Source organism: Tilletiopsis washingtonensis, assembly GCF_003144115.1.
Source record: "Tilletiopsis washingtonensis strain MCA 4186 unplaced genomic scaffold FA09scaffold_27, whole genome shotgun sequence".
In the NCBI taxonomy this organism is placed as follows: domain Eukaryota; kingdom Fungi; phylum Basidiomycota; class Exobasidiomycetes; order Entylomatales; genus Tilletiopsis; species Tilletiopsis washingtonensis.
In genome coordinates, this window is record NW_020312024.1 from 248,201 (window position 1) to 257,978 (window position 9,778).

At 69.0% G+C, this 9,778-nt stretch overlaps 4 protein-coding genes across 4 annotated transcripts; 3 read left to right on the forward strand and 1 right to left on the reverse strand.

Annotated features, from left to right (window-relative positions):
• The first annotated feature begins 133 nt into the window (after positions 1–133).
• On the forward strand, positions 134–2,670 carry FA09DRAFT_332706 (hypothetical protein). The gene has a single exon (XM_025743570.1). The coding sequence runs from the start codon at positions 163–165 to the stop codon at positions 2,641–2,643; it is 2,481 nt and encodes an 826-aa protein (XP_025595079.1). The 5' UTR covers positions 134–162; the 3' UTR covers positions 2,644–2,670.
• Positions 2,671–2,831: 161 nt separating this feature from the next.
• Positions 2,832–4,232, forward strand: FA09DRAFT_363459 (hypothetical protein). The gene is made up of 3 exons (XM_025745592.1): positions 2,832–2,948; positions 3,028–3,358; positions 3,458–4,232. The coding sequence occupies exons 1-3, from the start codon at positions 2,863–2,865 to the stop codon at positions 4,109–4,111; spliced, it is 1,071 nt and encodes a 356-aa protein (XP_025595080.1). The 5' UTR covers positions 2,832–2,862; the 3' UTR covers positions 4,112–4,232.
• Positions 4,233–4,406: 174 nt separating this feature from the next.
• FA09DRAFT_169378 (hypothetical protein) lies at positions 4,407–6,060 on the forward strand. Its single transcript, XM_025739283.1, has one exon. It carries the CDS (start codon positions 4,731–4,733, stop codon positions 5,871–5,873), a length of 1,143 nt encoding a protein of 380 aa, XP_025595081.1. The 5' UTR covers positions 4,407–4,730; the 3' UTR covers positions 5,874–6,060.
• On the reverse strand, positions 6,061–6,693 carry FA09DRAFT_169377 (hypothetical protein). The gene has a single exon (XM_025739282.1). The coding sequence runs from the start codon at positions 6,570–6,572 to the stop codon at positions 6,249–6,251; it is 324 nt and encodes a 107-aa protein (XP_025595082.1). The 5' UTR covers positions 6,573–6,693; the 3' UTR covers positions 6,061–6,248.
• Positions 6,694–9,778: the final 3,085 nt, after the last annotated feature.

Genomic DNA, 9,778 nt, shown 5'->3' on the forward strand with positions numbered 1-9,778 from the left:
GGTCAGGTGAGGCATCGCCGCATGCTCGATGCTTCGCGCCGATTACGTCAGCCACTTTTGGCGGTGGGCCGAGCGAGTCCGCGCTTTCTGTCGTGCCTTCGCAGCCGCGCGATGCCTGTCTTCGTGTCCACCACATCCCACGGTGCCCGTCCTCACCTCATCATGGGCAAGCGTTCCTCGCTGCCCTCTTCGTCCGCCGCGCCTCCTGCTGCAGCTGAGGCGTCGCCCGCGCTCGACGACGCAGCGGCAGCGCAGAAGAAGGCCGACAAGGCCGCGCGCAAGGCCGCAAAGGCCGCGGCCTCTGCCTCGGCCACTGCGGCACCTGCTGCGCCTGCCGCAGCGCGCCCGCCCACCTTCGATGCTGCTCTCGATGCCATCTTCAGCAGTGCCGGCGCCGCGCCCGCGGCGCTCAGCCTGCCTTCTCTCGCCGCACCGCGCGCAGAGACGGCGGCCGAGAAGCCAAAGAAGAGCAGCAAGCGCAAGCTCGAGGCGGCGCCCGTCGCTGCTGCCGCCGCTGCCGTCGCCGATAGCGAGGCGACAACTTCGACGCCGCAGCAGCAGCAAAGTGGCAGCGCAAGCAAGCGCGCCAAGCGTGGCAAGGGCGCCGTCGCCGAGCGGGCCGGCGCCTCTTCCAGCACTGCTTCCACGCCCGATGCGCCTGCGCCGGCTGCTGAAGGCGAAGCGCCCGTTTTCAGCGACTCGGAAGACGACGACGATGCCGCGCCGCCAGTGCACGAGACAGTGCTCGCAGCACGAGCATCTGCCGCTCGGCACGCACCCGCGCAAGATGGAGGCCCTTCGCAGGCCGATGCCGCACGCGCAGAACGCGACGGCCGCAGCATCTTCCTCGGCAACGTGCCCATCTCTGTGCTCTCCTCCAAGTCTCAGCGCCGCGCCTTGGTTCGCCACGTCTTGCTCCACTCTCCCTGGCCCTCTCTCACGAAGCTTTCCGCGCTGCGCTTCCGCTCCGTGCCGTTCTCGGTGCCCACGGGCGACTACGCCGCAGCGACGGCGGCAGAGGCAGCAGCGTCGGAGAAGCGTCGCAATCGCACGCGGGACTGGAAGGCCAAGCAGGCGGGAGAGGAGGGCAAGAGCTGGCTGACGCCGGCGCAGAAACGCAAGGTGGCCTTCATCAATGCCAACATCAACGAGCAGGCGCATTCCCTCAACGCCTACGTCTCGGTCCACGCGCCCACGGTCGCCATGCAGCAGACATTCGCTCAGCAACACGGCGCCAGCGAGCAGAGCACCGCGTTGCTCCAGGCTCCGGTGCTCGCTGCGTTCATCGCGAGCAACGTCGATGGCTCGGCCTTCCGCGGCCGCCATCTGCGCGCCGATGTCTGTGCCGCCTTGTCCGCCTCCCTTCGTGCATCGGCCGGTCTGAACGCGTCGCTCCCGTCGGGCCAACTACTCGGTGCTCCGCGTTCCGACGACATCGACGCGCCCAACTCCGTCTTCGTGGGCAACCTCGACTTTGCGGCCGACGAGGAGAAGCTGTGGGACTGGTGCGAGCGTACGCTGCAGAAGGAACAGGGTGTGCCGCCGGAGTGGGAGGAGGTGGAGGTGGGCAAGTACGGCAAGCTGCCGGCGGCGGAGAAGCGAGGGGAGAGTGAGAAGCAGGCCGCGACGAGGGAGGAGATGGACGAGCTGGACAGGGACGAGATTGATGATGACGAAGAAGAGGCGCAAGAGTCCGATGCCGAAGCCGACGATGCCGCCCTCGCCGACGCCAAGGAGGGCCAAGCCGCTGCGCGCCCGGCGCGTCTCTTTCCCGCCCCAGCACCGCGCGAAGCCTCCTTCCTGCGTGCCATCCGCTTCGTGCGCGACCCCGCGACGCAGATGGGCAAGGGCTTCGGCTACATGCGCTTCGCCACGCCCGCGAGCGTGGATGAGATGCTGGCGCTGGCCGCGTCCGACGAGGCGGTGCTTGCGGCGCGCAAGAAGGGCGGCGCGGCGGCAAAGAATGCCGCGGCAAGCCAGGCGGCTGCGACGGGCGAGACGCAGTTCCGGCGCAAGATGAAGTTTGACGGCCGACCGCTGAGGGTGAGCCGATGCAAGAAGCAGCGCCCCAAGCCTGCCTCGTCGTCGGCACACGGCGCACGCGGCGACAAGATCAAGTCGACGGCGCCTCCTGCGGCGCTCTCGACGCCGAACAAGCGCGCCCGCAGCTCGGGTGCGCCTTCGCCGGGCGGCTCGTCGCCGAGCACGAGGCGCGAGGCGCGCTCGCAGGCCGGCCGGAACGGCGCCTTTGCGCGTGGCGGCGCGGCTCGCTCGACGGGTGCTGCTGCCGCTGCTGCTGCTGGGCCGCCCGTCATCAAGGCCACTGCGACCAAGGCAAGCGCGGCGAGCTCGACGGCACAAGCAGCGGCCAAGACGCCCAACCCACCGCCGCAGGCTCCGCGCGATGCGGCCAAGGAGGCGCGCCTGGCGGCCAAGCGAGCGGACCCCGAGCGCGCGGCCAAGCGCGCCTCGAAGAAGGCACGCAAGGTCGTCGAGGCGCGTGCGGTGCGCAAGATGGGCGGCAAGGAGGCGCTGCTGGGCAAGGTGCGCCTGGAGCAGAAGAAGAAGAGCAGGCCGGGCGAGGCCAAGAAGGGCGGCGCGCCCAAGGGCAAGGCCAAGGTGATGGGCGGCAAGCGGCCGTAGAGCCGTGGCAATGAGATCTGATCGGATGAGCCGCGGCAACGCGCGCGCGCGCCTTGCTACACCTGCCCCGTCTGTGCGCGCGTGCTTCCCACCACCACGCACCTCTGCACCATGCCCCACGCCTCCTCCTCCCGCCTCACCCCTGGCGCATCCTCGCGCCATCAGCACCTCACGCTGCTGCTTCTCGCCCTCGTCTCGCTCGCATGCGCCAACACCCAGATGGCCGGCTTCGCCCCGCTGCGCTGTCGTGCCGATGCCGCGGGCCACTTCCTCGCACATGCCGCTGATCGTGTCGCCTTCTCCTGGTGTGTGTCTCTCTCCTCTGTGCTCTCAGCTTCAGCTTGACATGGGGGTCGCTCATGCAACTGCGGTGGCAAAATCCAGGCCAGTGCTGCAGCCCTCGCGCGAGGCGCGACGCTTCACGCTGCAGCCTGCGCACCTCGCGGCCGCGGCGGCGCACCAGGAGGGCGCCTGGCTCGTGCTCGACTTTTCCGCGGGCCGGCATCCGCCCGCCGCAGTGCAGGCATTCCTGGCTGCCGACATGCAGGAGGGCGTGGCATTGAAAGCGGAAGAGCTGGCCAGCGAGGCATTTGCGCTGCTCTCCGCCGAGGCGCAGGGCCAGCTGGCGCCGCGCGATCGACACTTGAAGAGGATGAAGGCGTGGATTGGGGGGAGGATGAAGGGATGGACTGTTAGGGCTTCGTGGTCGGCAAATGTGAGTGACTCTCTGCCATCCCCTCCCCTTCTCCTGCTCTATGCGGATGGCGGGGGCAGCGCAAGAGAGCTGATGCACAAGCACACAACGCGCGGGCAGTTCCCGATCGACTTGCAACTGCAGCTGCATACGCCTCAAAGCATGCTGGCAGCAGGCGGCACATCCTGGCAGGCCGAGTCTGCCGCCTCTGCCCACGACGCCGCCGTCGCTGGCAGCTCGTCGTTGGTCTCTTCCAGCAGCAGCCGCAGCAGCAGCAGCAGCAGCAGCAGCAGCAGCAGCAGCAGCAGCAGCAGCAGCAGCAGCAGCAGCGCGGCGCCAAAGACGAGACGACTCAGCGACGCAGATGCACTGGCTGCAGCCGAGGATCTGCTCCTTCCTTGCCCCCGGGTGTACCTGCATCTGCGCGCGACACACACTGGCGTGCCTCTCTCTGCGCCGCGCACTTGGCCGTCGGTGCGCCTCGAGACGCTGGCCGAGCGTCTCTTTGCGCCGCTGGCGCCCGGCGCCCCTGCCGCCGGCGCCGCACAAGGCACAACCGCCGCAGCGCCACGGCCGCCGCCGGCGGTGCCGCTGCTGCTGCTGCTGGAGCGTGCGTGGCTGGGCGGCGTGCTGCCCGGCACGGCGTGCGATGCGCTGCTGCTGCTCGGCGGCGTGCTGGCGCTGCTTGCGTATGCAGTGCTGCCGCACGTCAGGCGATGCGTGGGGCACGAGGTGCGGGCGGTGAGGGCGCAATTGGCGGACAAGGAGGAATGAATGGGCCCATGCCCCGTTTGCGTCTCTGGCCGCACGGCTTTGCCCCTCGAGACTGTGCTCGTGGCAGCAAGACGGCGCGGAGAGGCAACGCTGTGCCCTTGGGGCATGGGCAGATGACTGCACCACGCCCCACGCTGTTCACCCCCCCAATGACGGCGTGTGCCGCACTGAGAAGGTCGCCCGTCAGGCTGGGCGCGCGCGAGCGAGACGATGAGCTGTCATGCGGCGCGAGGGTGGATGTTCCCACGCGCGTCTCGCGCGCACCGTGCCGCCGGCCGCGCGCGCCGCCGTGTGAGTGCGGTGCAGCACGTGGATGGATGCGCCTTCGAGCTGCGACGGCTTCCTTTAGCTCCACCACCACCACCACCACCTCCTTCCCCCTCCTTCTCCTTCCTCCTTCCTCCTTTCTCCTTCTCGCCGTTCCTCTCTCTCTCTCTCTCCTCACACGCGCGCTGCGCTTGTCGCCAGCAGCAGCGCTTGACACTCCGGCCCGCCGCTGCCATTGCGCGCGCGCGCGGCCGCGTGCGCTCGCGTCGCGTAGAGTGGGGCCAACGCTCGAGCCCAGCAGCCAGCCTCAAGTTGGCGCCGCGCCGCGTTGGCCTAGTAACTGCTGGCAGCCATGCAGTCCCACGCCGGCGCCGCAACGTCGCGCGCGCCGCCGCCGGCCCTGGCGCACAGCAGTTCCTTCTCGAGCCAGCAGAGCGCGCAGAGCAGCGCCGCCAGCTCCACGCTCAGCAGTCTGTCGGGCGGCAGTGCAGGCGACAGTGCGGGCGGCAGTGAGACGCACCGCACGTCCTACTCGCACTACGGCCATCCTCCCGATGCGTCAGGGGCGCCGCGCCTGGCCGTCTCGTCCGCGCTGGGCGACTGGCGCGGCGTAGCGCCGGGAGAGCAAGGGGCGGGGGAGCTGCAGCACTCAGAGTCGCACGGCTCCTTCTACGAGCACACCGACACATCGCACACATCGCTCCTCACGCTCTCCGCTCGCCTTCCTCCGCCGCCTCCACGGCCGCCATCCGAGTCGTCAGGCAGCACGTCGCGGCGCTCTAGTCGCGCCTCACTAGGTGCTCTGCCGCGCGTAGGCACACCAGGCGCCGACGAAGAGCCCACACCGCCTCTTCCCGAGCCACCCCTTTCGCTCGCCGCCGAGCTGGCGCGCACCGCCGTTGGCAGCAGCTCTCGTTCGCCCTCCCTCCAGCACGACGGCGCCGCCTTTGGCGCTCCGCCCGAGTCTCCGTCGCTCGCTTCCTCTGCACGCCCTGCCGCACGGCGTCGCACATCTGCACAGAGCGGCAAGCGCAAGAGCGTGCGCAACTCCACGAGCGATGGACCGAGCATCATGATCCGTGCCCGCTCGCCTGCTGCGGACCTGCGGAGCGCATCGGACGCAGCAGCGACACCGATGGCTCCCCTGCCCCGAGCAGTGGCGCAGGCGATGCGCGCGAGCCACAGCAGCAGCTCGCTTGGAAGCGCCAGTGGCTTGCGCCGCGCCTCCAATGCCGCGGCACACCAGCCAGGCATCGAGAATTCGTCGCTCGTTCTCATGCGCGACGGAAGCGTGATGGGAGCGTCGGCGTGGCATCAGTTTATGGACGACGCAGCGGAGACGCTGTATCTGATCCCAGTGCTGCGTGTGGCGAGAGAAACGGCGGCTACGTTGAAGGCGCTTTCGAGAGAGGTGTATGTGCCAATGGCTGTTGCCGGTCTGGTGAGTCTGCCTTGGCATCGCCTGATGCGCGCCACTTGTGCTGAGACGGCGTGAAAGGACATGCTGGCGCCACTGTGGCCGAGGTCCGGCAGCTCAACAGCAGCGAGATCAAGCACGGAGGCGGCGCCAGTCGATCCAGCTGTTCAGGGACAGCTGCGTGCCGAACACTGGAAGCACACGCTTGCCACCTCCTCGCTTCTCTCGCCTACACTCTCCATCTCGTCATACGCAGCCACGAGCGCTTTAACAGGCCAGCGCCGCGCGACTGCGCCGCGCACGGTTCGGCTGCAGCGAGCTCAACGAGTCCCGCCTCGCACCAGCGCGCTGCCACAGCTCTCTGCGCGCGGCGTGATGCTGCGCAATGCAGCGCTGCTTGCTGTTCTCGTCCTCCTGCCGCTGCTGCGTTCCCTCAAGCTCTGGGCGCGCATCTCACTGGCCATCGCATGCGCCACATGGGCCTCCATTCTCTTCTTTGGCAGCGAAGAGGACGCGCGCGTCGTGTATGACGTCGTCTTTCGCGCTACGCAAGAGAGTATCGCGGCGCGCAGAGCTGCAGCGGAACAAGAAGAGGAGGAGAAGGATCAGGTGATGGAACTCGTCGGCAGGGCTCAATCGCTTGATCGACAAGTCAATGCGGCCATCAGCGCGGTGCAGGAGGTGGAGCTGGTGGCGCGCGGATACAAGCTGTGAGTCAAGTTGGCGCGTGCTTCGCTGCCGCGCGGATGCGGCTGACCACGTCTGCACAGCTCGCATCCTCTGCCGCCCATCTCTCGCATCGAGGCACGCGACTCTGCGGCAGCGCGCGGTGCGCGAGGCACCGCTGCCTGGGGCAGTCCGTCCGGTGCCCTTAGCTCTGGCCACAGTGCGGCAAACGGCCGACTGTCGCGCTCCTCTTCCGGCGGTGCAGCCTGGCGAGCTCGTGCCACGTCGCTCAACGGCACGTGGACTGCAGGCTCGGCAAGCGCTGCGCCGGAGGAGCCCAGACGATTGGCCGAAATGCGCCGCATCGTGGCCAGTGCGCTAGAAGAGGCGAAGCGTGATTGTGCTCGAGCCACGGACGCACTGGCGCCGCTGGTAGAAAAGCAGGAGCTGGCGCTGCTGCGGCAGATGTATGCGCTGGAAGGGAACGGGCCGCCAGCAGAGGTAGGGGGAGTGCAGGAGCTCATCTTGTCGCACGACATGGAGACGAGCGATGTACGCTCTGCGCCGCCGTTCACTACGAGCAGTGCCTCGAGGCCCCCCAGCTGGTCGCTCGTCTCTCCAAGCCGCACATCCAAACGCACATCCGTGCTCGACGCCTCGCTCTTCTCCGGCCCGCTCTCTGCGCCGCTTGCAGCGCTGCAGCAGGATGAAGCGAGTGGCAATACGAGCACGAGCAGTACGGGCCATCGCCGACTCTCACTGCTCTCCGACGCCGGCAGTGGTGCTCTCGCTGGCACCACCTCGACGCTGGCACGGCGAACCTCGCTGAAATCGCGCGGCGACGTCAGTGGCTCTGATTCGCCCCTTGCGCCGCGCCCTTCGTCGCGGCTGCAATACGTCAGCGAGAAGGCTGCAGCCACCGCAGCGACGCCCACGCCCAACGACAGTGCGGCGCTCAAGCGCTTGAGCTATCAGTCCGTCGCCTCGTCGGCGCACTCCACATGGACGCCGGGAAGCCGACCAAGCAGTGTCAGCTGGACCGCAGAGAGCCCGCTCAGCAGTCAAGGCCCCGCCACGACCCACTCGACGCTCACGTCGCCCCACGTCGGCTTCTCGCATGCCGGGCGCCGCACGAGCGGCACGTGGTCGCGGCCGGCGCCGCTCGAGCTGGCGCAGCAACACTTGCAGACGCAGCAGTCTGGCGCGCCGCCGAGCGCATCGACGATGCGAGACTCGAACGGCACGTCGGCAATGAGTCTGATGGGTCTCAAGAGTGCATTCGAAGAGATGCACACTGGACGCCGACACGCCCTCGTGCACCTGCTCGCCTACGACTACGTAGCGCCCGCCTCTCGCGAGCACTGGCCAACAGTCTTGGCCATCGCCGAAGATCTCAGCGTGCGCTTTGCCTCGCTGGCCGCGCGCCTTGAAAGGGCAGTGGCGCGCGAGATGGGCACGTCCAAGGAGGAGGGGCGCAGCGCCTCGAATGCGCTCGAGAGGCATCTCGGAGTCGAGGACCGCACGAGCGCGATGGGCCAGCTGCTGCGCTCTGTGCAGGCCAAGCTGCGCGCCACGACGGCTGAGCTGCAGCTGAACGCACCCGCGCCCTTGCATGGACATGCCCACACTGCCTCGCTCGACATCACCACCACCACCAACAACAACAACACGACGCCGCGCACCGAGGCGCTCGATGCGCGCTCCGAGCGTGCCGAGAGGGTGTTTGAGAGCATTCGCGAGGACTTGCTATCGCTCTCGGCTGAGTGGGAGGTGACGCTCAAAATCATGCGCTCGGAGCGGGAGCGCAGGGATGCCGTCAGTCCTCTGCCTTCTTCCTCGAGCGATGCCGCGCGTCTGCGCTCGCCGCAAGAGGCGGATGAAGATGCGGCGCTGCATCCGTGGACGCGGCAAGAGCTGCACCCAGCATGCACGCCCGAGGAGGAGAGCGAGGCGCTGGCGTTTGAAGAGGCGGCCAAGGCGGCGCGCCAGCTGAGACACACGACGAGCTATCGTGTCGAGCAGGAGGTGCAGGAGGAAGAGGTGGCGCGCATGCTGTTCGACGAACGCATCGAGGATCTCCCTCGGCCCGGCAAGGCCGACGTGTACGAGTTTGACGCCGACGTCGACGATGCGCAGGCGCTGCTGCTCGGGGGCGCGGGCGCAGACAAGACGGATCGTGCGCAGCGCATCCAGCTGCAGCGTGCGCGCCGCGCGGCCGAACAGGAGCGCCAACGCGCCTCGGCCGCCTCGGCGGCGGCGTCGGAGGCGCTGAGCGTCGAGTATCTGCCCGAACTCAAGGCCACGCTGGCGACGCGCGAGGAGAGCCTCGCGGGCCGCCAGCCGCCGGCGCTGCTGGGCGCGCCGCTCGAGATTGCCACGGCGCGCAGCGACGTGCGTGCGAGTGCGCCGCCTCGCGCATCGGCGCATCTAGACAGTGCTGCAGGCGCGGCCGGGCGCGCAGCTCGGCCTGGCCTCTCTTCGTCGTCGTCGTCGTCGTCGTCGGAAGAAGAAGCACGCGCGCCTCTGCCTGTTGTGCGCCCACATGCGCCTCGCCGCACAAGCTCGGCGGCGCCGCCGCAGGACGCCTCGGCAGCGCTGCAAGAGCGCATGCAGCTCGCGCGCAAGGCGGCCGAGGCGGCGGCGGCGGCGCTGACGCTGCGAGGCCGCCCGGCGCACGCCGACGAGGGAGGATTCGCGTATTGACGGGCGCGCGCCGCTCCCCCCCCCTTTCCCCTCCGGCTGCTGGCGGCGGACCCCTTCCCCCCCTGCCAAGAAGCCTTGTTCCCCATTTCCCGCTTCTCTCTCTCCCCTTCCGCTCCTCCACGACAAACGCACGCCTCGTCGAGGCGGCGGACTGCATTCCGAGGGGCCCACGCGCACGCGTGCGCGCTGCGGCCCCGCGAGCTGGCCGCCGCCACTCTTCTCCGATCTCCTCTGGCGTCCTCGCGCGGCGGCCGCCCATGTGCCTCTCTCATGCTGCTCGCACTCCTGCCTTCTTGCTCTCCCTCCCACTCTGTAGCTCTACCTTGCCTCTCTAATGGACGCGCCTCTCGCTCCTTCCAGCTGGCGAGAGATGGCAGCGTTGCCTGTTTGTATTGGGGGCCCATCCTCGACACTTCACACGCCCATCGCCGGCGCCTCGGCATGCTCCAGCAGCACATACTCGCCGCTCGTCGCGCCCAGGCGGCGCAGCACGCCCTTGGCGCACCAAAAGGCGCACGCCTCGCTGGCCGCGCCTTCGGGCACGCCCAGCGCCTGCGCCACGGCCGCGGCGCTGAGGGGATTGTCGGACGTCGCGCCTGGAGCGCGCGCGGCGG

What these genes read in the sequence shown, in the direction of transcription:
- FA09DRAFT_332706 (XM_025743570.1), top strand. Translation starts at nt 163, where the DNA reads ATGGGCAAGCGTTCCTCGCTGCCCTCTTCGTCCGCCGCGCCTCCTGCT.
- FA09DRAFT_363459 (XM_025745592.1), top strand. Translation starts at nt 2,863, where the DNA reads ATGGCCGGCTTCGCCCCGCTGCGCTGTCGTGCCGATGCCGCGGGCCAC. An exon ending in GATCGTGTCGCCTTCTCCTG is followed by an intron (nt 2,949 to 3,027) that starts GTGTGTGTCTCT and finishes GGCAAAATCCAG; the next exon opens with GCCAGTGCTGCAGCCCTCGC. An exon ending in GGGCTTCGTGGTCGGCAAAT is followed by an intron (nt 3,359 to 3,457) that starts GTGAGTGACTCT and finishes ACGCGCGGGCAG; the next exon opens with TTCCCGATCGACTTGCAACT.
- FA09DRAFT_169378 (XM_025739283.1), top strand. Translation starts at nt 4,731, where the DNA reads ATGCAGTCCCACGCCGGCGCCGCAACGTCGCGCGCGCCGCCGCCGGCC.
- FA09DRAFT_169377 (XM_025739282.1), bottom strand. Translation starts at nt 6,572, where the DNA reads ATGCGAGCTGTGCAGACGTGGTCAGCCGCATCCGCGCGGCAGCGAAGC.